The 26,358-nt window shown below is 46.6% G+C and overlaps 2 protein-coding genes across 2 annotated transcripts in view; one reads left to right on the top strand and one right to left on the bottom strand.

Moving 5' to 3' along the window:
* Window positions 1-25,327, top strand: part of ALDH1A2 (aldehyde dehydrogenase 1 family member A2) — a 69,005-nt gene extending 43,678 nt beyond the window's left edge. Inside the window, exons 5-13 of the mRNA XM_063142712.1 lie at window positions 942-1,003; window positions 4,244-4,372; window positions 5,068-5,181; window positions 16,397-16,499; window positions 19,910-20,094; window positions 22,792-22,956; window positions 24,216-24,373; window positions 24,496-24,570; window positions 25,008-25,327. Of these exons, the coding sequence (XP_062998782.1) occupies window positions 942-1,003; window positions 4,244-4,372; window positions 5,068-5,181; window positions 16,397-16,499; window positions 19,910-20,094; window positions 22,792-22,956; window positions 24,216-24,373; window positions 24,496-24,570; window positions 25,008-25,080 (1,064 nt within the window). The 3' untranslated portion in view covers window positions 25,081-25,327. The remainder of the gene's footprint in view (window positions 1-941; window positions 1,004-4,243; window positions 4,373-5,067; window positions 5,182-16,396; window positions 16,500-19,909; window positions 20,095-22,791; window positions 22,957-24,215; window positions 24,374-24,495; window positions 24,571-25,007) is intronic.
* The window catches only part of POLR2M (RNA polymerase II subunit M), a 180,242-nt gene that overhangs the window by 103,509 nt on the left and 50,375 nt on the right, over window positions 1-26,358 (bottom strand). The window lies entirely within an intron of this gene.

The following is a 26,358-nucleotide window of genomic DNA, read 5'->3' on the forward strand; positions in this document are numbered from 1 at the left end:
GACTTCCAGCCACGAGAAAGTGGTCCAAACTGGAGATCCATGATCAGATCCCTGAGGGGAGGTGGAATCAGTGCTGGGAAAGGGTGTTACCCACCCCCACTGCCCCATGGAGTTTGTATAAATCAAAATGTAAAGACAAAAAACATTCATATGGCTTTGTCTAGCTTGACCCTGCATAGCATTAAAAGGGGATTAGACAAATTCATGGATGATGATGGTAGTGGTGGTGGTATCAATGGCGACTAGTGCTGATGGCTACATGCTACCTGTAGGAGAACCAGTAGCAGTATGCTGGGGAACACCAGCAAGAGGGTGTTGTGAGCTTCCCATTGGAGCATCAGTTGGCCCCTGTGAAAAACAAGAAGTTGGATTAGATAGGCCTCTGGCCTGATCCATCATGGGTCTTCTTGTGTTGTTATGGGAGGCTCCATAAGTTCGTTGAGATGGTGTATTGTGCCACCACACTGCTTCGTTCACAGAATTTTATGCATGGTCCAATCATGGTCACCTTCCACAGGTAACCCTCTCGTGTTCTCCCAAGGCTTCCACCATCTTTTTTCTTACCACTGTTAAGGAATAAAAGGTGGGATAGCTGCGCCATGCCATCTGATTGTTAGATTAGGACCCCCTAATGGAACCAGCCACAGGGAAGGGTCTGGAACCACCCACAGGCAGGGGTTTTCTTGGGAGGAAAGTTGGTGTGGAACAGGTCTCCCATAGGAGGACATTTTTGCGAACCTTTGGTTTCATTCGAACCAAGAGCTGGCACGGTCCGGCTCTTCGATTTCCCAGCCCCAATGCTTTGGGGGCGTCTTTCTCTTGTATTTTTCCACCCATCAAAATTGTCTTAACCTCCTCGTCCTTGTTGAGGTGAGTCTTGTCTTATTGGGGATTTGCCAAGCCAATGTGCTTTTGAGAGTAACCAGGCTCCTCTCTTTCAGACGGAGATTATTTCACCTTTACAAGACATGAGCCCATCGGTGTGTGTGGACAGATCATTCCTGTGAGTATCTTTGCTCGCACCTCATATTTATTTTCATTGGAATCAGTTCCCTTGAAAGGCATATAAACCATGGACTTCAACGATGTGTGTTTTTCATTATGGGAGCTGGGGCAGGGGGGCTGCGGGGTGTGTGTGTGTGTGTGCAGGCACAACTGAGAACACATTATTGACATATCTTTAACAGCCTCCCTACAAATGCTTATTTGCACATCCTAAAAAAGTTTTAGAGCTGCGTTATTAGGAGGTGAGGCCTCGAGTCGTAGGATTCCCAGGACTGGAGGAAGCAAAGCAAAACGCCGCATGAACAGGCTCTCAGCCAGGAGGAATGTTTGCACGACGAGGAGGAAATGGAGGCTTTTTATCTCCCGAGTTCCACACCGCAATATAACTGAAACACTCTGGCGTCCAGGGAGGTGGTTGCGGGTTTTTCATCTTTTCCCTCCTTTCCTTAAAAAGGCACAGAACTCTGTAATAGACAGCCATGCTTGGCCCTTCCATTGGGCAAAGGGAGCATTTGGGTGTTTGTTGAGCGGTGCCTGCTCCAGAGTGCCCCTGCTGTGCCTCTTCCCACCAGCAGGTGGCTGTACCACGTTCTCTTCCTGCCCCAGTCTTCTACTGCTAGGGCAGTGCTTTGATATTATTCAACATCCCTTCCTTCTTTATACACACACACACACAGAGTTCCAGCAGATTTTCCACCACTACCACAACAGCCGTTCTGCCAGGTTGTGTCTTTGCAGCCATGTCCCCCCACACACATCCACCCATTCTCCTTCTAGCCCAGAATATTGGTTACCAGTGACAAGTAGGGCATGAACCAAAGGCAGAGGCAAAGAGACATGATAGCACTCTTCAAATACTTAAAAGGCTGTCACACAGAGGAGGGCCAGGATGTCTTCCCGATCCTCCCAGAGAGCAGGACACAGAACAACGGGCTCAAGTTACAGGAAGCCACAATCCGGCTGGACATCAGGAAAAACTTCCTGACTGTTAGAGCAGTACGACAATGGAACCTAGGGAGGTTGTGGGCTCTCCCACACTAGAGGCCTTCAAGAGGCAGCTGGACAGCCATCTGTCAGGGATGCTTTAGGGTGGATTCCTGCATTGAGCAGGGGGTTGGACTCGATGGCCTTGTAGGCCCCTTCCAACTCTTCTATTCTATGATTCTATGATCTAACCCATTCTCTGACACGCAGTGGCTTCCAATGTCCCATTAATGCATGGGGGACAGAAACGATGACTGCCTCATGCTTCCAGTTCCCCCGGCTCCTTTGGCTCAACTGACACAGACTTTTTATGCCCCCTCCCGCCATCTCCTGATGCACGGCCCTGTTCTCCTGCCATCTCCGAGGAGGCCAGCAGTGCAGGAGAAAAGTGACGGAACATCCCCTCTGCTTGCTTTGCCCTTTCCCTTTGGGCAGTGCTGTCGGTTGGGCCCAGATTGAGGCAGCAAGTGAGTGGGCAGCAGCAATAACAGTGCAGGCGGTCCCGCCGCAGGCAAACCTGCAGCCAGCACTGTGAGCATCCTGTAACCCCTCCCATCCTGTATACTTACGTACCTACCCAGCCACGTGTCATGCGCCACGTTCGGAATCTCGGGGCTCTCATAGGAACATCGCAAGCTGCCTTATAGGGAGTCTGACCCTCGGTCCATCTAACCCAGTATTGTCGACACCGACTGGCAGCCGCCAAAGCCCACTGAGCCACTTTCCATGGGTTGGCTGAGAGATGGCGTCCCTCGACCCAACAGGTCTGTGCAAGAGATGCGTTGGGTCTGCTCTTTGGCGCATCTGGACGAAACGCTTCCCCGTCTTTCTCCGACAACTAGCACAACAACCTACCCGCCACTCTGTGGTCATTGCAACTGTTTATTTGGAGACGCTGTTCGTTTGTTCGAAGCCAAGGGGGCCCGCCAAAGCATTTAAACTGCGATTAAAAAGCATTTCCTCGGCTACTAGAAAAGCCACACGTTAACAAGCCTTTTAAAGTGGCTGCTGCAAGAAAGCGGAGAAACCACCAAGGTCAAACCAAAGAACTGAAACCCGGTGCCAGTTCTGATTAAAATCAGCACGGCTAAGTCTTCTAATCTGTGTTTGTACAGGTCTCTGCCCCACAATAGGGGTCCCGTTTCATCGCACGCAAACACACACAGAGAGAAACACACACACACCTCCAGTTCCCTTTAAGGCGCTTTTTAAAGTGGTTTATCATTTAACTGGTGAGTCAAAATATCCCCAGGACCAGTTCTGTGGAAGATTGGAACCTTATACAACATATTTCAGAGTCGACTTCAGAGGAATAGCATGACATTGGGGCTACAGCTCAGGAGAGACAAAAAGAAGTCCTTCTTCACACAAGTGAACTTAAGGGATTCATGATCGCAAGACGTGTTGATAGCCATGGAGACAAATTCATGGGTGGGAGGAAGGTCTGTTGCCGACTCTTCTGCCAGTGAACTGTGGACCCTCCTGTGACTTACACGAGTAACTGCCTTTGCTTGCATCCTCTGTTTCCCTCACCTCAATCTTAATTCAGACTGTAAAGTCCTTGGGGCAGAGACTTTATACTGGCATACAGTCAGTCCCGGACTGTGTGCTGGGAGCAGGGGTACAAATGTGTCCTAAATAAATTGCTGGCATGTCCTGAGAGATGAAATAAATTAACTAAATAAAGGTTCCTGAGGTGGTGCCTGCTGTGCCTCTGCATGTGTCTCTATTCTAGCCTTTCCTTCTTCCAGTCAAGAGGCATAGGCACAACACTGACTCACACAGAGGAATAACGGGATGGCCTCCTTTAAGGGAGTGCATTGTGTGTTCACACTCTCGTCTAAATATAAATCTTTTTTGACAGTGAGAGTGAAGTGGTGCCTATTAATTCATAGAAGAGTATGATTCACCTCTCATAATAATAATAAGGCTGCAATATTTAATTGACCAATTTGTTTGATCAATTGATTAAACAACTTTTCATCAATTTAAGAGATATGTTTCTCATATATATTCTCCGAATGTCAAAATGCAAATATCATCTTAGAAGTGCCTTGCCCTCTCTTTTGAGATGGGACCTTCTGCAACACACGTGCCAATAATCTAAAACCAAACCAAATGCTATCAATGGGGTGTTTCCTCCTTCATGCCTCTTGTTTTTTATTAATACGCACTTTCTGCAAAATGTTATGGATATTGTAATCAAGATTTCTTAAACTGCAGAATAACAGTAAAAGCATTTTCCCCCCTGCAGTGGAATTTCCCCCTGCTGATGTTTGCGTGGAAGATTGCGCCCGCACTTTGCTGTGGCAACACCATTGTAATTAAGCCAGCGGAGCAAACCCCTCTCACGGCGCTCTATATGGGAGCCCTCATCAAGGAGGTAAGGAGGCGCACAAGCATCAAGATGAAGAGAGGCCTGATCTTGAGTCCAGTTCTGGGCACCACACTTTGAGAAGGATGCAGACAAGCTGGAGGGGGTTCAGAGGAGGGCAACGAGGGTGATCAGGGCTCTGGAAACAAAGCCCTGCGAGGAGGACTGAAAGAACTGGGCATGTTTAGCCTGGAGAAGAGAAGATTGAGAGGAGACATGAGAGCACTCTTCAAATACTTGAAAGGTCGTCACACAGAGGAGGGCCAGAATCTCTTCTCGATCCTCCCAGAGTGCAGGACACGGAATAACGAACTCAAGTTAAAGGAAGCCAGATTCCGGCTGGACATCTGGAAAAACTTCCTGACTGTTAGAGCAGTACGACAACGGAACCAGTTACCTAGGGAGGTCGTGGGTTCTCCCACACTAGAGGCCTTCAAGAGGCAGCTGGACAGCCATCTCTCAGGGATGCTTTAAATGTGGATTCCTGCATTGAGCAGGGGGTTGGACTCGATGGCCTTATAGGCCCCTTCCAACTCTACTATTCTATGATTCTATGAAATTGCACCACGATTGATGGTTGGAGAATAGAGTGGGGGGCAGGGAAAGGGGGCGTGGTCTCCTGGATATTCTGCTCTCCTGTTCTAAAGCAATCTTCTCCCCACCGCCCACGTACACACATCCTCTTTTTCTTTCTGTTGTAACAGGCTGGGTTTCCACCAGGGGTGGTCAACATTTTGCCAGGGTTTGGACCCACGACAGGTGCAGCCATTGCTTCTCACCTGGGGATAGATAAGATTGCCTTCACTGGATCCACCGAGGTAAGTGTTTCCTAGAGGATATAAGATAAGATGTGATCAGCAAATCCAAGAAGGGTACTTTAAACTGAAGACCATTTTGTCAGAAGGGAAAACTGCCCCAAAACGTTTTGGTACCTGGGAAGGAAGAGCTAAATAGCCCTTCCCCCACCCCACCAAGACCAGGACATGATCTCCCAGGACGTTCCCCTGTGCAAGCATCATTGAAATGAATGGGAGATGTGCAACAGCCTTGCCTATCAGCTGCTAATTTTGGTGCAGCATGTGCAGGAGATCTTTCCACTAGGTTGCATCTTTGGGGGCGGATCCATCTTTTTTTCACTCTGGCACCCAAAAATCCACGACACAAGGGTGCCTCATTGCAAAGACTACCTCTGGCTGGAGCCCATATAAAGCAGCATCACAGAATTCTGGGGAGTCCAGTAGGAACCCATTTCCCCATTCAAGTAAGTTGCACTTGATGGGTTTCGTAAATGTATGTGGTCTATATTTTGGTTAAACAGACTCTCACGCGAGATGCTCTCCTGATTGCAGGAGGAAAAAATACAGCTGGCTTTGGTTTCAGAGTTGTCTCTTGTAGCCAAAATAAATTTTTAGCGTCATTCCAGAGGGCTTTCGTTTTTAATAGGCGTTTAAAACTCAAAATACGCTATGGATTTTGTTCTAACTCAATACCTGCCTTTAAGAGCCTTACTAATAGGAAGTGAAAAGCATTGCAGAGATGAAAAAAAGAAATAAAGAAAGCAGTGCTCTAAGAAACTAAAGTGGGAACAGCTGGAACGGTTTAATGCAACGTGAGTGTAAACTGTTCCATATTGTTTTTTATTTCCTGTACTGTGGAATTCTTGTAACAGCAAGTTGATGTAGTAACATTTTCAAAACAGTATTGTAAGATCAGCTGTTCCACGGAGCGTTGTGCTTCTCAGAACTAAGGCTACAGGCTTTATGACTACCGATGTGGACATGGTTTGTTTTCTTCTGCCTGTGTCAATTGCACGGTGACTGAATTTGCTGCTGTCATCGGATTTGACTCCAGGTACCCGGATCAGCTAGTGATGTTTTAGTGAATTTAAAGAGATCTTATTAGTGGGTAATAAAGAGGCCAGCGAACTTCATCAAGTTCAGGCCAAGGAATCAGATTGTAGGGGCAAGGGCTCCCTGCAAAGGACAGGTGAGTTTTCAAAGGATCTTTTCTGGCTTGGCTTTTAACCCATACTGGAAAAGGCCCCAAAATAGCTGATAAGAGGCAAAGAGCAACCCACTGCTGAAAGCCCGTAGAGCAAGAGGGCTTTCGGGTGTGGCTTGCTATTTGCTACTCACCAACCATTTAGGGGTGTGTCACAGGGTGGCTAGAATCTCTTTCTTACCGTCTTTACACTGCTCTCTTTGCCATATTTATGCATTGCAATTCAACGTAAGTTATGGTTGTGTGTGTTGTATTTCTATGACTACACATGAGCATACTTATTATGTTCCACCCTAAATAACTAAAACAAATTCTCAAAGGAGGGCTAAAACTGCAGATCAGCAAACATGATGATGGGGTAAGCAACATCCTTAAGAACATAAGAAGTGTCATGCTGGATCAGGCTGAGGGTCCGTCCAGTCCAGCACTCCGCCCACACAGTGGCCAACCAGCTGTTGACCAGGGACTGACAAAGCAATAGCACCCTCCCGCCCATGTTCCCCAGCAACTGGTGCCCGCAGGCTTACTGCCTCAAATACTGGAGGTAGCGCACAACCATCAGGGCTAGTAGCCATGGATAGCCTCCTCCTCCAGGAATGTATCCAACCCCCTTTTAAAGCCATCCAATTTGGTGGCCATCACTGTATCCCTTCCCTTCTTATTTTATATAACTTAAGCTGTCTAATATAGACAATTTTGTGTGTGCATATATATTAATATGTACAATGCAGTAGCAAACTCTTCTAATGTAATATCCGTGTACATACTTACTAAAAAAAACTGACAATTTGATTTAAACTTAAAATCCCGTTGAAGCAAACAGCCCAGCGGTGAATACCATTTAGTTGGTGCGCCCAATCCTCTGCATGCTTACCCCAAAGCAGGTCCCACTGAAGTCAATAGGGTTTGCTTCCAACGAAATTGTGAGTAGTGGGGTCTCAGCTTTAGCTGTTTAATCCCATGTATTTCTCCAGGAAAGTCTGCGACCTTCCCAAGTTTATTACAAAACGGCAGTGTGCTGATGGCAAAGAGATTTGGTTGTGTCCGTTTGCAATTTCGGATCCCTGGAGGCTTTTTTATCATCCTCCACCCCCTAGAAAAATGGCTGCCATGGGGAGGGCCATATGTTGGACCTCTGCAGAGCCTTTGATGTCCTCCATTTCCAGTTCATGGCTCACCTCTCACAGGTGGAAGCTCAGCAGTCCGACGGTTTTTTCCCAGCCTGCAGGGTAAAAGTAAGACTTCTTACTCAAACTCTGCCGTCACGGATCACTTCAGCGCACAATCCCCCATCACTGGCTTTTCATGCCATGGCTCATTAGGGACAGCTCTGCAAAACGGCTAGCGTCCCATGCGCCGGACCAAATGCTGTGTTTGGGAGAAGGAAACGGCAGAAGCTAAGATCTGCACCCCATGCTTCTTTTTGCTCAATTGCTGAGCCATCAGGAGTGGAAGAAACGAACAGGGTTCATCACGCTCTGCATCCCTGCCCCCCCCAAAGTCCCAAAATTCCACCCCGTGGGATCTTGCACTCAGTAAATGGTAGTGTTCTCCTGTGTGGTCCCTCTGCAGTCCAGTATAGGTAAGGACCTATGAGGTATAGTTCAAATTCCTAAAATATTTAGAACACAAATTAACTTGTGAGATATTTTTGTTAGTTCACTTAATGTATATTTACCAAATATATACCTTTACCACAATCATTATGTTACATTAATACATACAAAATGCACATAGTGTGATACCTACAATAAAATTGATACTAACAATTAGTTTCTAAATCCTGACATCAGAATTAATCCAAATACAATGTCAGTAGTCCGCTTACAATTTCAACAGTGCAAAATCAAGGTTCTAATTGCAATATCGAATCAAATCAATAGTCCAAATACAATATTAACAGTGCAAAATCAAGGTTCCAATTGTAATATCAAATCAAAACGGTAATTCTGGATTATACATTCCTGCATAAGGGTGCTGTGCCTACGTAAACCAATATTTCGGGTACATCTTGCATGGATCTCTTCTTGCCTAATTCCCTTTTGACCACCACTTTGGGTGCTATTATTATTTATTTATTTATATATTGACCCACAACCGAAGCTCTCTGGGTGGTTTACAGCAATTCATAAGAAGATAAAATACTGCATAAAAATTCACTAGCGAATACAGCATCAAAATTTAAACATGCAAAAAAATTAAACAGCTTAAAACCAGTTTCAATGAAAGGACAGACCTGTTGAAGGCATAAATGCCCCATTATGTGCCATTAAATGCCTGTTTCTCATGTAAATTCATTTGCCTGTGAGGAACTAGTTTCATGTTCATTTTGTATTATCATCTGTTCTCGCTTTGGTACTACCAATATTTTAAATGCTCATGGTTCCAGGTGCAGGGGCAGAATTGGTGATCAGCAGCATTTTGAATATTTGTGTGTGTGTTTGTAGGTTTGAATATTTGTTTGTGTGATTCGGGAGGAGGAGGAGGTCCTGGAGGAGAAGGCTATCAATGGCTACTAGTTCTGATGGCTATATGCTGCATCTAGGGGTGACCACATCACACCAGTCGTAAAATCTCTTCACTGGCTGCCAATTAGTTTCCGGGCGAAGTATAAAGTGTTGGTTATCACCTTTAAAGCCCTACATGGTTTGGGTCCAGGCTACCTGCGGGATCACCTTCTTCCGTACAATCCGCCCCGCACACTCAGGTCCTCTGGGAAGAATCTCCTTCAGTCAACCAAAACTAGATTGACAACTGTTACCCAGAGGACCTTCTCTTCTGCTGCTCCCAGACTGGGGAATGGCCTGCCAGAGGAGACTCGCCAACTTGATAGTCTTTTAGCATTCAAGAAGGCTGTCAAGACTGATCTCTTCCGGCAGGCCTAGCCAGTAGAATTTTAGGGTATTTTAGTATGTTTTTAGGATGTTTTTAAACAGTGAATACCATGTATTCTTAAACTTAAAATACTTAAAATACTTAAAAGGAATAATGGGCTCAAGTTAAAGGAAGCCAGATTCCAGCTGGACATCAGGAAAACTTCCTGACTGTTAGAGCAGTGCGACAATGGAATCAGTTACCTAGGGAGGTTGTGGGCTCTCCCACACTAGAGGCCTTCAAGAGGCAGCTGGACAAGCATCTGTCGGGGTTGCTTTAGGGTGGATTCCTGCATTGAGCAGGGGGTTGGACTCGATGGCCTTGTAGCCCCCTTCCAACTCTGCTATTCTATGATTCTATGGTTCTATGTTTTTAATCAGTATTTTATGCTTATTATTGTTCCCTGCCTCGATCCAATCAGAGAGGCGGGTAAGAAAATTATTATTATTATTATTATTATTATTATTATTATTATTATTATTCAGTATCAGAGGCAGTATGTCTATGTACGCCAGTTGCTGGGGAACATGGGCAGGAGGGTGCTGTTGCACCTATGTCCTACTTATGGGTTCCTGGCTGGTTGAATGCTGGACTAGATGGACCCTTGGTCTGATCCAGCCTCAAGGCTCTTCTTATTGTGGCAACAGGAGTTGACATCGCAGAGGAGCTGGGAATAGCAGAGACGGGGGAACAGGCGCGGCTGTTCTGAAGATTGTGATCCCCACTGCTTTGTGAGCACCTGCCCGAAAAATGCTTGTCTCAAGCAGCCGCTGAGGTCATTTGCGTTGTTGCCTTTGCCTTGGGAAACGAGAGGAGGCCGTGTGAGCGAGCCGGAGTCCTGGAAAAATGACATGGCTTTTATCATCCAGGTGGCTTAATTGCCTTCCTGCCTTCTCCTCCACTGTTTAAATGGATGCTGGGTCGTTGTTAATGATGAAGAAAAAGCTGAATCCAGCCATTTGTAACATGTGTGGGCATTCTGGCCATCATCACAGGTTTTATATTTGGACGTGAAGTGGGGTAGACCCTTTTTTAAAAAATAAATAAATCCCTAATTGCAGCTTCGACATTCTAGATAGTTTTGTGAGCCTTTGCCGCTTAGCGGTTTACTTCTGTTGCAAAACAACCATGTTGTCGTTTCCACATAATGAGGAGATTTACGTCTCCCCCAGCTACTCCGCATCCTCCAGACAGGAACGGTAGATCGATCTCGAAACAATTGAAGTTTGGTCCAAGTTCACGCCCGCCCACCATAAAATGCAGCCTGCATAATAGGAGGGATGATAGGGGCCTGGCTAATGCAAAGGAGGCACGCCCAAGTGAGCTGGATAAATTCCCAATTTTTGACAGGCGAGTTGGTGGGGGGGGTGGGATTGGTGTTGGGGGGGGGAAGAGGAAGTTGGTGTCTCTCCAAGATATTTATCCAGATCCCTAAACAACATCAGTCAAAAGCCCACGGAAACGGTCCGTCCGATTTGCTTGGGAGGGTGTTTTCTTTATGCCTTTAGCTGAACAAAACATGAGCTCATCACTAGTCAACAAGATACCGGGCAAGAGCATCAAAGCAAACTACAGGAGAGTCCAAGATTGATTCACACTAAGCAAATGTTTGTAGCTAACAGCTGTAGTACCACTGACCCTGCCTTTCTCAGCAGGCCTCTCCTAAGTGAGATCCATGTCAGGTTGCAAGATCCAGGCAGCCTGGCCACCTCCAGTAAGAAGACCAGGGCAGGGTCACTGGTCTTCTCTCCTCTGAGACTACCTGGGACTGAAATTTCGGGAACCAACCAGAGGGAAATTTCTCTCATCTTTACTGAAATCCTTGGGTGTCTCTCCAGATGTCTCAGAGGAACTCTCCAGTTCCGCATTAGGCTACATGTTGGTGGGAAGCAACCCTACCTAACCCCTTGGTTGAGAGGCAGGACACGTAGCCATGACCTCTTGGAAGCAGAGGTGGCCAGGGCCAGGGGGAGATGCCGGAGTTCATTCTGGAGAGTGGCAGAAGGACCACAGGGCACAATCCACCAACATGTCCTCCTGCACATGCTCCTTTGTCCTACGTACACACAAGATTATCTTAGAATAAAAGGAGACCATAAAAGTAAAAACGGTTGTTCTAACAAATGATCTTGCATATAAATTCAGGTACAGCGTAGAGTTTCAAAAAGCTGGTTCCGTCTATTTTCTGTTCCATTACACGGGTAGGAGCAAGAGAGCAAACATGCGTGCTCCCAGCAATGGTGGAAATTAGAGAGAGGGGGAAGGAAAGGGAGGAGCACAGGAAACCACACTATAGTCTATGGAGATCCTACAGGAGCTGTGGTCAAAATTCCCATGAATTAACTAACTGCAACACTGTATCCTTCTAGTAACCTGCAGATGAGGTGGCAACATTCCCAAAACTTTGAAATAATTGGAGCACTTCCCGGTAGAGGAAGCAGGTGCCCATTGGATTTTTCACCACCGGCTCCAAAATGGCTTGATCCAAGCCTAACTGAAGATCATGTGAGGTCTTCTTCACCCACATTCAGGCCAGATCTACACCAAGCAGGATAGTGCACTATAAAAGTGGTATGAAAGCAGTATATAAGAGGCAGGAGCCACACTACTGCTTTATAGCGGTATTGAAGTGCACTGACAACTGTTGGGGCCCATTGAAACATAACATATACCACTTTCATACCGCTATATCCTGCTTGGGGTAGATCAGGCCTCAGTCACACACACACATGCATACATCCATAAGCCCAGTGAGCTCAGAGAACATAAGAGCCTTACCTGATCAGACCAGGAGTCCATCTAGTCCAGCATTCTGTTCACAAGTCGCCAATCAGCTGTTGACCAGGACCCACAAGTAGGGTAGTAGTGCAATAGCACTCTCCTGCCCAGTGGCAGATTTAGGAACAAGCCAAGTAAGCCATGGCTTAAGGCCTCGTACATTGAGGGGCCTCTAAATATATTGGAGATAACTAAGATGTAAGATAACTAAAATGAAAACGCTTTGGCTTAAATACGTTGGAAAGTGTGGTGTGACTTACAGCAGAGTTGCTTTAAACAGAGAAAGTGTGGCAATACAACATTTAGTATTGGAGGCGATAAGCACAAACCAGAGCCAATGTAGCAGTTCAAATCAACTTCATTAGTTCTTTTACACCTGTCTTCAGAAAAGGCTGTCTAACACTGTTTAACTGCAAGCATGCCCTTATGCTGGGTGGTACCTAATGTAATGCACTTTTTTTCTGGTAATTTTTATGGTATGGGGTCCTATGAATCTTGATATGGCTTAGGGCTTTAGCATGGCTTAATCCATCCCTGCTCCCACCCAAGTTCTCCAGCAACTGGTATTCACAGCCTTGCTGCCTCTGATACTGGAGGTAGCACATAGCCATCAGGACTAGTAGCCGTTCGGTGCTCAGCTGAAGCCTGATCCCTGCCAAGCAAGTGCCTTGTGGATTGGGCTGATGGCAAGGATTCATCCTGCAGGGCAGTGGCTTGTACGTGCCCCGTGTTGGCTCAGCTGGTTCTCCGAGTGTGTGGCAAGAACTGACGATCACAGTGGACTTTTCTCCAAGCCAAACTCTAGTGGCTCATGGTGTTTGTACAGCAAACAGCCCCCTCCTGAGATGCTTGGATAGCCGTGGTGTGTTTCACATGGGCAATTCAGGGATTGACAGAGTCGTTGGAGAATGTTGCAATACCTGCAAGAAGTGACTGGTGTGAGCGTTTGCATTTGATTTCTTTATTTTAATGTTATAACCTTCCTTTCAGCCACAAAACAGCCCCCACCCCACCCCACCCCACCACACCCCAGAGGCTGCTCACCACAATCCAAAACAGAATTAAAAGCAAACCAGATCAAATGAAGAATATGAATAACCGTAGAGAACAAGTAGGGTCTTTTTGACCAGCCTGACCCAATGAACTTGCACAAATTAATTGAATTATGATTTAGCAATTGAGAAAACAAAGGGGGAAAAGAAACCCTACTGCCCGTGACTCAAACAGAGCTTTAAAATCTACATTTTTAAAAAATGACACATTATGCAAAAAGCACATATATGTTGAAACAAATATAGATTGGAAATACGAAATATATGCTGAAAATGCAAAAAGTATATGTCAGAGAAGCCGAGAGACTTGATGAGAATCAAGTCTCATCACCCTCCCACCCATGTTCCCCAGCAATTGGTGCACACATGTTTACTTCCTCAGATACTGGAGGTAGCACATAACCATCAGGGCTAGTAGCCATGGCTCGCCTTCTCCTCCAGGAATTTATGCAACCCCCTTTGAAAGCCATCCAAATTGGTGGCCATCACGACATCTTGTGGTAGTGAGTTCCATAGTTAAACTATACACTGTGTGAAGAAGTCCTTCCTTTTATTTGTCCTGAATCTCCCACCAATCAGCTTCATGGGAGGACCCCGGGTTCATTGAGCTTAACGGGAGAGGCTTTGATCTGCTTTTCTTCCTTTACTGTGCTAATCCCTTGACTGACTCCCTTGACTCAGAACAGAGAATCTGGTGGGGATCAGGTCTTTCTTTCTCTGCTTTTGCACCCGCTCTGTAAAACTCCCTCTGTCGGGAAAGTATTAGATTAGCTTCCTCTTGATACCATCTCTGAGTCCTGGTGAAAGCCTCCCTCTTTGCCAAGCTTGTTTTCCCGGAGTCTGTTGAGTTTGCTGCACGTTCAGATCATTGCAACGCTGTCCGCTGGCTTTAGATCATTGAGGCTTTTTCTGTGCGCTGAACGGCGATAGATTGAGATTTTGTCGTATGTTGCCTTGAGGGCTTTGTGAGTGAAAAAATGATGGGAGAGATATTATAACTAAAAAATGAATAGTTTGCAGATTGAGGTTGCAGATTTTGGGGGGCCGGCAAACTGAGAGTTCTTGCATTTATTGTTCTGGTTTTGCCACAGTGGTGTTTTTTTTTGGGGGGGGGGTGATGGTTGGGGTTGAGGAAGGCATTTTGGTTTGCTGCCTCCAAACTCTAAACGTCTCAGACCCAACTCCATAAGCCGAGGCTTGTTGTACAAATACAGATATAAATGGAAACTACAAAAGCAAGAAGTTACATAGAGTAGAAGATTCAATCAACACTAATGTCAGTGGCGGTATCTGTTAGGGAGTTCTTAATGTGATAGACCGATGGACACTGGAGATTGCCTGCCTAATCCTCAGCTTCCCTAGTTAACTCCTCTTATCTGGGGAGGCAAACACCAGGCAAGAAGGAGAGAGAGAGAGAGAGTCATATCACTCCCCCTGGGGATTAGTACAGACCAACGGCCCTGTCTGTTGGTCACTTTTTCTCCTAGTTTCCCTGTCTTTCACTTTTTGTACAAGAGATAAAACTGGGTGGGGTAAGGTGAGATGGGGATTTGAATATCAGGGTGAGGAGTACAAATCTCCCCTTTGGGTTTTTCCCAAGTGTTGGCCGCTTTGAAAATTGCAACAAGATATTCATATATCAGGCCAAACCCAGGCTACGTGCTGCCTGGTAGCTATTCTCCAGGCTGCCATGAAATGGCACTGGAGGTGTTTGAACCCTAGGACACACCACTGTGGGTGCAGGACACTATATTAGCAACCCCCACAACAGATGCTTCTTAAACATTCATCGAAGTGTTTACTGAAATATTTCTGTGCCGCACCAAAGAGCAGGGGATGTGGGTGCTATTAAGTCTGGCTGAGTGGACGACAGAGAGGTGGGAGCTATGGGGGCAGGCCACCCTCCTTGCAAACGCCCAGCATAAGCTTCGTTCCAAGGCACGGGAGCTGCCTACGGGTGGTGCGGCTCTTGTGCAGCTCTTCCGGCTGTGAGTGAGGCTCACATATGGGGCCAGAGGACTGCATGTTGATTGATGTGTTCGCGGGTGCCATTTTGTTTTCCTGGCTCCAGGGCCAAAATGTCGCTATTGCTTTAAAACGTTTTATAACAGTAGTGGCAACTGTTGGGGCCCAGGACACACTCCATAGACAGCTTTCAAGCCGTTTTCAAAGTGTCATATTCTGCATATGGGGCCATCTGTCTTATAGGGAATTGATCACAAGGACGGACAAATCTGTCGATTTCGCCTTCTCCTGCATTCACATTTTCTAAATCTCAAGTTCTTTCCGTCCCAGATGTGGAAAAAAAGTTGTAAAAAAAATTGCAAACTTTGGTAAACTCTTATCCAAAGACAAACAAATCAAAATTCTCGCCCATCTGCAATGGCCAAAGTCAGGAAGTGTAATTATTCCCAGCATAATTACACCTGATGTACAGCTGCTTAATAATAATAATAATAATAATAATAATAATAATAATAATAATAATAAATTTATTTACCTGCCCCTCCCTCTGGATGAGGAGCCTGTGAGAAAGAAGTAATGGCGAGTGACCCTAACTCAGTGCCACAAACGTGGCCAAATACACAGGGGTTGAACCCCAGACTTAAAAGAGCCAGTGCGGTGTAGTGGCTAAAGTTTTGGACTGGGAGTCGAGAGATCTGGGTTCTAGCCCCCACTTGGCCACGGACACCCACTGGGTGACTTTGGGCCAGTCACAGACTCTCAGCCCAACCTACCTCACAGGGTTGTTGTTGTGAAGAAAAAATGGAGAGGTGGAGGAGGATTATGTACGCTGCCTTGGGTTCCTTAGAGGAAAAAAGGCAGGATATAAATGCAATAATAAATAAAATAAAGAGCTAAGCACTCAGTGCTCTGGGACTGGATGGATCTGGCCATTGTGGCTTCTTCCACATTTGAATGGTTTAAATCTCAAGTCTGAAATTTCAAAACCTGGGAATGTTGGTATGCTCTTGGCAAAAACTGAACCAAACAAAATGCTCACTGGTCACTAATTGGTCGTGGCTTTTGACCGCCAGTAGCACCACATAGGCTGCGTGGGCCAGTGACACGCCACTACATGTACCGTGTGGACAGGCAGGGGTGTCTGGGGGCTGTGTGGACGTCCTCTTGAGGGCTTCCGTTCCTTTTTTGCCACCCCACCCCACCCCTTGACTAGAATTCTCCTGTTTCTCACGTCAGCCTTGCCTGGGGATTCCTCGACGCTTTAATAAATTGCACCCCGCTGATGCGCTGAGCTGGCTGTTGCTGTGAGCTGTGTGAGGACTCCGTTGCGTGTGTGGAAACTCTTTCTCCTTCATCCTTTCAGGTTGGGAAGCTGATCCAAGAAGCAGCTGGAAGAAGTAACTTGAAGAGGGTGACTCTGGAACTGGGAGGGAAGAGCCCCAATATTATATTTGCAGATGCAGATTGTAAGTTGCCTGCTCACTGGTTTTTCCTTGATTTGCTGTTGTGCTCAGTCCGTGGTGTTGTTTTTGTCTTAAGAACACCTTTCATAGAATCATAGAATAGTAGAGTTGGACAGGGCCTCTAAGTCTATCGAGTCCAACCCCCTGCTCAAAGCAGGAATCCACCTTAAAGCATCCCTGACAGATGCTTGTCCAGCTGCCTCTTGAATGCCTCTAGCGTGGGAGAGCCCACAACCTCCCTAGGTAACTGGTTCCATTGTCCTACTGCTCTAACAGTCAGGAAGTTTTTCCTGACGTCCAGCTGGAATCTGGCTTCCTTTAACTTGAGCCCGTTATTCCGTGTCCTGCACTCTGGGAGGATCGAGAAGAGATCCTGGCCCTCCTCTGTGTGACAACCTTTCAAGTATTTGAAGAGTGCTATCATGTCTCCACTTAATCTTCTCTTCTCCAAGCTAAACATTCCCAGTTTTTTATTCTTATTATTTATTTATTTTACTTATTTTATTACATTTATATACTGCCCCATAGCCAAAGCTCTCTGGGCAATTTACAGTCTCTCTTCATAGGGCTGAAACAACTGGGCATGTTTAGCCCCATGAAGCCAGGACATCACTGAGAGTATTTTCCATCTAAACCATTCAGTCATGCATATTTATTTATTTATTTATTTATTGCATTTTTATACTGCCCAATAGCTGAAGCTCCTTGGGCGGTTCACAAAAAAGGATTTCATCACAATACTGGGATTTTGTTTTAACATCCATGTCTGGATGGTGAAGTGTAAACCTCTGAACCCATCCAAACTGGTGACTGCTTGGACAGAATTCTTAACATGTTAGTATTAACCCCCAGTTCAGTTTTACCAGCAAGCGCCACCTTCAGCAGAAGCCATGATCCAGTATGACCTTCATATGCACAATGCTTTTCTTTTCTTTTCTTTTTGAATGTCTCCAGTCCTCCTAAAATGGTTGGCTTCTCCGGCCAAGGGAAACTGAGCAACTGAGTTGATGAAATCTTTTGGCAATTGGGTGCAAATGCGTCTGTTGAAGCGTCCACCCAAAAATGAAGGTGGCAGTTGAAGCAGAGCGCTTAGAAAGGTGACGCGTTTGTTTTAGAAGAATGGAGCAACTCACCCCATTCGGAGCTTTTGCAAGCTTAGCTTTCCCATAATGAAGCTCCAGCTTTGCTGACATTATTTGTTGGTGTGTTTGTTTTATTTAAAATATCGACTTAAGGGCAAACAGCCCTCCCGAGGTGGCTCACATGATAGAATCCCATACAATAATAAAAGAGCCAAAATTAATAAAATCAGAATAGGACAACTGACAGTGATGGTCGTGGTTGATGTTCCTTTCTGTTCTTGGTCTGTTCTTGGTGAGTTCTGATCATTGCCAGGCAGACACAACTTGTATTTTTTGTGAGGGATCTTACATTGCTTCGGTGTCCGAGTGTGTCTCTAGGCGAAAGGCGCAGTGCTCATTTTTATTTATGTAGGTATGTATTTCTACAATAAACTGATAATAACGGAACACAATTGGGTGCTTAGCACTCAACCACAAAAACTCACATTTGAAGTGAACGATAAACCAACACCTATATATATAAAACACTTAGGTATGTTTCCGTACAGGCTTCAGCTGATACAGGTTGCTAAGCAACAATAACAACGTTTAACGTCAGCTGATACAGGTTGCTAAGCCCCTTGCCCGACTCCTCCGGGCTTTCCAAGGTAATCCTACCCCCCTTTCTGCCTCTTCGGTCCCACCCACCCCCACGAAGGGGGTAGCGCCACAGTCTGGAGCATGAGCGAGGCACGGCTGGGGCCCCGGCCTAATCTCATGCGAGCTGGGAGGGTGGCCCAATGCTGACAGGAACTCCGGGGAGAGGGGACACCTGCTCTCCCTCCCCCCAACCTCCCTGCCCCCCAGGTCTGCCAGACGGCGCTGTATCGGCGGCCTCCGAGCAGCCCGCGCCCCCGTGATGATATTTAATTAATAAACTTTAAGATATCCTACAACGGCGTATGTTACGCCGGGTACAGCTAGTTTTTATGTATTTCTACTGTGGGTGAGTCACATTTACATCAATCCTACATATGCTATCTGAGGATACTATTATATAATGTTCATAATCAGGCATACAAAAAGATACGCTCTTCTTGTTGATATGTGCCGTTGGGAGGGCTTCACCCCAAACATGCAGCCACGGCTCCTTCTATGAATAAGCATCCAACTGACAAAAATATCTCGAAACTGGCACTGTACCGGACACCTGTCTACTTTTTACTTAGATGCCTAGATTATTGAACTTGTTGGGTGGTACAATATTGTATTTTAAAAAAATATCCACATGCTGTTCTGTAAAATGCTGTTATTGTTATTTAATTGTATATTGTATACAATTGTACATTGTATATTATTCTAGCTTGAACTTTTTTTTTATTTACCTACACATTGGAGGCTTCTGCCCTGTTGGATTTATTTTTATGCGTCAAAGGTTGTGTATCAACAAGAAGAGCATTATGAACATTATATAATAGTATCCTCAGACAGCATATGTAGGATTGATGTAAATATGGCCTTAGCTAGACCTAAGGTTTATCCCGGGATCGTCCCGGTGTCATCCCTGTTCATGTAAATGACACACAGGAGATCCCGGGAGCAGGCAGGGACGATCCCAGGACGATCCCGGGATAAACCTTAGGTCTAGCTAAGGCCTATGACTCACCCACAGTAGAAATATATAAAAATGTTTGTTTATTTTTCACTTCAAATGTGAGTTTTTGTGGTTGAGTGCTAAGCACCCCAATTGTGTTCCGGTATGTATTTCTAGGCAACATTTAAGAGTGGAACCCTCCCAAGGAAGCATACAAGAGAAAAACCATACAAAACAGTTATAAACCACATCAAAACAACCATATTTGGACAAAAGCTGTTGATTTCTATGCTACCGGGTTCGCATTTGTACAATGCAACATGGTCTGTGTTGCGCCTGCGATTTTTATGATTTTACACAGCCTGGATGACGCAGCACCCATTTTAATTAATCCATTGTTGTCGTAACCAATTATTAATCCCCTCCTGCAGTGTGTCTTCAGCTTCCCTTCTGGCCCTCCTCAGGCCCTAAAAAAACTTTTGATCTCTGCCCTGTTCTTACAGGAATCCCTACGTAAAAGCAAAGTGAATCATCCCCAATAATGGCGACAGGCACAAATAACATGTGTTGGGATGTTTTGATCTTTTGAAATTCCCACCCCCCAACAATGCTGGGATGGGTGGGGAGGGTGGGTTGCTTTTTTCCTTTTGAAGTTTCCCGGCGTCATTTGCGGCACAGAATATGTGTGTGACGTCGAGCCCAAGAGCCTCAGATGTGTGAGGAAAGACCCTTAGCGAGTGGTCTTCTTGGTTTTGCAGTGGACTACGCAGTGGAACAGGCTCACCAAGGGGTCTTCTTCAACCAAGGCCAGTGCTGCACAGCCGGCTCACGGATCTACGTGGAAGAGTCGATCTATGACGAGTTTGTCCGAAGGAGCGTGGATCGTGCCAAGAGGAGGGTGGTTGGGAGTCCTTTTGACCCAACCACAGAACAAGGTCCACAGGTAAGAGAACAACATGCTGGGGGCCCTGATCCTGAAAGCCTCTGTCCCAGTCCAGAACCTGAAGCGTGCACCATCCAACGCACACAACCCCTTGCGCTGGTGGACTTCCTCATACACGTCAGTGCAAACGGCACCGTTATTGAACCACCCGTGTTTCTACTCAAATTATCTTAGGCACCTAAGGTCGGCCTCCAAGCCCCTGAAGCGCTCTTCATGAACTCCTTGTTCAGGCTTTTGTGCAAATGATGTCAGCGTGGATCTCCGTGGCGAATATTACCTTCAGAACTCTGGACCCGTCCCTTTGCCAAAGTTGCTCCACATTCTTATCCGGGGGGTGGGGGCATTTTGCTCAGCCGCAAAACCGGTTTGCCCCCAAAATGCACATCAACAAAGATCCACTTCCAATCCCAACTCTCTTGAAGACTATCCTTGCATGATGCATTTTTCCCCAAACAGCACCAGCCCACCCACACACCTGCACACACTTTTTTTACCCTTCCCCATAACACCTTTGTTAGGTTTCTGGCCTTGCTTCCTAACGTCCCCCAATCTCCTGCCTGCCTTTTACATGAAGTCAGGCATGGCTCATGGGCCTGTCTTTTCCTTTGCTTCTGAACTGGATATCTACCCATTTGCAGACACCTCTGCCTTCTGCTCAGATGGCAAAAGGCCAGCAGGAGTTTGGGATGGAGTTGCACAGGCCTAGAGTAACTGGGTTTTGATCTGCAGCAAAAGATCACAGTTGAGCCCCTGTCAATATGCCACCTGCCTTCAATGCCTGCTGGCTTTCATGCCATGGGCCTCCTGGGCTTGGGTCACTAAGGGCCTTGCTAGACCTACCTTAGAATCCGTGTGGGAGGAGCAGCCAGCCCGCGCTAGAAGTAGCATGGGCTGTTGCTCCTTTCCACACATCAGACGCAATGGGAAAGGAAAGCCCTGTCACGTCCTCCAGTTTTTTAAAAAAGTTAAAGGGGCCATGTGCGCAGGAGCGCACAAATGCAAAGGTAAGGTTTTTTAAAAATAAAGTGTTCCCCACTCCCCCTGCCCCCGATTTCCCCCCACAATGTCTGATGCCCCCCCACTCACCCACTCACTCGCCCCCTTGCTCACTCGCCTGCTTGCTCGCTCCCCCCACTCGCCCATCCGCTCGCCCCTCGCTCGCTCGCCTGTCCGATGCCCCCTCCACCACCACCCCGGCCGTGATCTCCCCACCCTGGCTTCACTCTTCCCCCCCTGGCCCCCATCTCTCCCACCCCCGTGATTCCCTCGCCCCCGGCCCAATGGGCACAGTGAGTGCTGTGCCCAGAGCACGACTTCTCCCGGCTACTTGCGAGCAAGCGAGCAGCCGGGAAAAGCCGCGGAACCAGCTACACCTTCCGCAGCCCTGGGCTGAGCCCGGGGCTGCGAAAAAAACAGGCCCAAAGTGGATCCGGTTATCCCAGGTCAAGGGAGAGTTTAGCCCGGCCTGACCCCGGGATCCCCTGTGCATCATCTGCATGCACAGCAGGGAGCCCGGGCCTCACACCAGGCTAAACCCTCGTCTAGCAACGGCCTATGAGAGAACAGCAGCAAAGCGACTCTGACTGTGGCGATACCCACCTTTCTGTCCCTTAGGTATGTCTGGAGTTTGTATGTCTAGTGAGTGCAGAATGTTTGATTGAGTGGGTGTGGCTAGTGATGCAGTGAGAGAGGGGAGGGAAGAGTATAAATAGGTTGGCTGAGGGGATTGTGGGGTTTAGTTTGAGGTTTGGTTTTAGTCTGGGAGTTTTAGTCTGGGAGTTTTAGTCTAGCTTGTGCTTTGTGAGGGTGTTTGGTGTGCAGAGTGAGAATTTTAAGGGACTTGGGATTGTTATTTTGAATATAAAAATATGCAGGTTTGATTTAAATTGAAATACTAAAGATTTATTAAATTTCAATAAACTTTACTTTGTGTTCCGTTACCACAAACCATGTGTCAGCTCGGAGTGATTACCTGCTATATTACACAGTGTAAAAACATCTAAGAATACACCTGCTGTTCTGTACCTCAGAAATAGAACCTATTTGCCAAAACCCTTTACCTTGTTCCCTCACATATAGGGGAGAAGTTGTGTTGTTTTTACCCTCTCCTCAGGCTTTTCAAGAGGTAGCGCTTGGCTTGAGAAGGGTGTGCTAGGCAAGGCCTTCTGTATAAGGTTGGTGTCATCGCACCGACCCTTTTCTGTGTGCGAAATGCAAAGTAAGCAGACGTCCGGGGCAGCTGTGTAAATGGAGAAAGATGAGCAATTGATAGGCATTTTGTGCTCAACAAGCCAAGTTTAAGAGGACTTTCAGACAGGAGGAAATTGTGTTTCCTTGCCGTTGCTCTGCTTCCTGCTTCTCTTCCACGTTTGAAACGAGCTGAAATTACACAGGAAAGAGAGCAGCAACCATGTGGCCCATACAGTTCAATGGGACAGCGCCCTCTAGCAGGCAAATAACACAACTTCGCCTGCACACTGCAAGAAATCCCAATGAATCCTGACTTGTTTCAGAAGAGTCAGGTTTTCCGAGGCTCATTTTTTAATGCTACAACTGGGAAATGGAGCGGAAGACGCACAGGAGGCTCATCAAAACGACCTGTGAACATCCCTTAGTTCACAGCCCATGATTTGCCTGTGATTCCAGGAGAACCTGACATAGCCTCTTTTCTGCCTCCCCCTCCTTGTGTCTTTTCAGATTGACAAGAAGCAATACAACAAGATACTGGAACTTATTCAGAGCGGCATTGCTGAAGGGGCACATCTGGAGTGTGGCGGCAAAGGGCTGGGCAGGAAGGGATTCTTCATTGAGCCCACGGTCTTCTCCGACGTGACGGACGACATGCGCATTGCCAAGGAAGAGGTACCTCCTCCACCCCACCCGGCTGTGGTCCGAATCTTATCCCCATGGGCTCCTGAGCATCCTGCTCCCCTCACCCCATGCGATCATTTCAGAATGTCTCCCCCTCAAGCTCCAAACTGCTCAGCAAAATCCTTTGCACTCGAAAAGAGCTTTCGAGCTTCTTAAGGGCAAAACGGCACTGGTATAAGCAACCCTGCCACGCCCCATCCCCAACCCTGCCACGCCCCGTCTTTGCACCCAACAGTTTCACCTGATTCAAGAAATCTTAGTCGGCCTGTTTTATGGGTTTCATTAAATCAAGGTGCCTCGATTTGTATACAGATAAAACAATTGTTTTGTGCGCTGCGCACAGAAGCGCCCACTTTGTTTCCAGGCAATACATTGGTGTGTCACAACAGATATCGTTTAGAGCTTTAGCTAATTTGGTCTCGTCTCAAATTTTAGAACATAGCAGATGTGGGGGGCTTCTGATTTGGATCAGGCCCATTTCACTGGGGGAGGGTGATTAACCCTTTCTTGATGAAATTGACACACACACACCCATGTCTTTCTTTTCCGCTTAGGTAGGGGAAATTAAGATGTACAGCTCATATCCAAAAAGGAAATGTTGAGATCTAACCATAGAGAGACAAATAGCTTCATCCCACGTACCTGTTTCCCTCGAATTATCCCCTACAGCGCTAAGCTGGCATTGTTGTTGTTGTTAGCTAAATCACACCCCGGGCGGCAGCGCTCCTAAGATCCTTTGCATACCAGGAAAAGGGTTTAAGGGGGGAAATGTAAAACATCATAAAAAATCAACGGATGACCCAATCCGATTCAAATTTGGTATACTGAAAGCCCTCCTAAATATCTATTACTGTGCCAATTTTGATGTTTTTATCTTTAAACTTATGCAGATGTAAGCCTTTGTTTATTTTTTCTTTAAATATATCAAATCCTGCTCCTTCACCCCCAGTGGCCGCTCGGAAAACAACAAATTATTCGTTCCTAAAGAGGTAGCAAAATAGGTCAGGTCTTTTGGCTTTATAGCACAATTAAAACAGTCAAAGTAGATTATAAACTGGAAAACTTCTGAGTCCTTTGCACGCAATTCACAGTAATTGCACAGTTTAACCCTGGTGTGATGAAGCTATTGGTTCTATGTGAGCTCTGGATGCCACTGAGGCACGATGGGACGGTTGGAAATACCAACAAGAAGAAGACAACTTCTTTGGCAGAACAGCTTTGCCAGATCTCTGTTCCATTTTTGTTTGCAGATCTTTGGGCCCGTTCAGGAAATCTTGCGATTTAAAACCATGGATGAAGTCATTGAAAGAGCCAACAACTCTGACTTTGGACTGGTGGCTGCTGTCTTCACCAACGACATCAACAAGGCCTTGACCGTCTCCTCGGCAATGCAAGCGGGGACAGTCTGGTGAGGGCTGAAGGGTGGTCCGGGTGGTGCCCACTATGCTAAAAGAGCCTCCTTCTAGGGTTGAGGGGACCAACATGGAGACCTATACACTGATGTTCTTTCTTTCTTCCTCTCTTGGACAGGATCAATTGTTACAATGCCTTAAATGCCCAAAGTCCTTTTGGAGGATTCAAAATGTCTGGAAACGGGAGAGAAATGTAAGCACTGGGTCGTGGCAACGCTTGGGATGAGGGCTTCCGTCACACCATTGTTGGCGTGGTGAACTCCTATCCAAGGGGGGCTCTTACATTCTCAGCACACTGGTTGGCCCCTGGGTGAACAGAGTACTGGACCAGAGGGGCCCTTGGTCTGATCCAGCAGGGCACTTTTTGTGTTCTTATGTTCTGAAATGCCCACTGGCCTTATGACAGGCAGGAAAGTCATGCCAACATGTCCATGGCCAGGCCTGACCCAAGACAGTGAAATGCATGGTATGGCTCAGTGGATGTGTGTCCCCTGCACCCATCCCCCATTTTTCCACTCCTTTAGCGGCACCCAAAATCTACTCTGTTCAACCTGGTGCGTCTGCGTAGGGTAGACGAATAAAGGAAATCGCGTCCCGCCGCAAACCGTCCATGTTTAATTTCTTTTCCAGGGGGGAGTGCGGACTGCGAGAATATTCTGAAGTGAAGACGGTGACGATAAAGATTCCTCAGAAGAACTCATAAGGCGATGAGGCATGCGCTGTCATTGCAGTATCTCTGGCGACCCCCTGCATTCCTTTCTGGGGGCTAGCTCTCAGGAATTTTTAAGAAGTGACACCTAGGATATTTCTAAAAATAGTATTGCAAACAGGTTCATAATTCAACTGGATGAGTTCCCCGCCCCACCACCCCACCCTTGCTCATTGCTGGCCACAAACAACTCCTTTTAATACAGTGCAGTAGAGATCCATTTCAGAAGGAAGGTTCCTGCTATACATAAGTGCACACACACACAGACACACACACACACACACCCCATTGCCTGAAAAGAAAGGCTGCTTTTCAGTGCCCTTCTCAGCCAAGATAGCCTTGGTTTGTTTTCTTCTTGTATGGGACTCACCTAGGGACCTAAGATTTGGCAGGCGTTCATGTACCAAGTGCTCCATACCTGAAATCTAAGCCACAGGCTTGCAATAACTGGACATGGACAATTTACCAGGGTATTCTAACAGGTGGGGGAATGTTCGTGAAGGCATAAGGGGATCCTGAAATGCTTTCTGTTTTTTCTTTCTTCTGAAATAAGTTTCTAGTCCTTCTTATTGCAGGGGGAACGTGCTGTGGTCCAACTTGGGCTTCTCTCTGTGACAGCAGGTATTGTGCGGAAACAGGTTTCATTCCAAACTTTAGATCTGGAATAACTCTGTGGCAGTGTACATGCCCTCCACCCCACCCCATGCTTCCAAGAATCACTGCTTTTACTCATACCCTCTTTGACAGAAAAGCAGCATCTGGGTGATAACAAAGGGATTGACTTTGGACAACTAAGTCCAACTTTGGGAGAAGGATGCATTGTGGGAGTTTGGCTTCCCAAAGAACTTCCTGGAACTTGTTCTCTTCAGGTGCCACCTGGATCCACATGATCTGTGTGGCAACTGATGGCAGGGAGCACACCCATGAAAGAAGCGCCCACAATCCCATGGCAGAAAACCACACAAATGGGCATGCAGGTGACGTGGAAATGAACCCACTACCTAGGTTAAAATGGGCAAATAAATTTCAGTCTTCTGTCTTTCTGGATTTGGGCAGCGCTAAATGGCTTTAAATACACGGAGCTGCCACTGCGCCTTTTCTCTCTTTCTCGACCCACTTCCTTCTAATAGCTTCTTTAACATCTCATGTGACATGATGATGTTGTGCCCTGCAAAGCCCATACAGACACATATATACACACCTCACACCAGCGGCCATCAATGGCAGCACCTGGTCTTCTAACAGCATCCCACCACCCATTGGACTAAAGCA

The sequence above is a fragment of the Elgaria multicarinata genome, chromosome 16, assembly GCF_023053635.1.
Source record: "Elgaria multicarinata webbii isolate HBS135686 ecotype San Diego chromosome 16, rElgMul1.1.pri, whole genome shotgun sequence".
Lineage (NCBI taxonomy): Eukaryota > Metazoa > Chordata > Lepidosauria > Squamata > Anguidae > Elgaria > Elgaria multicarinata.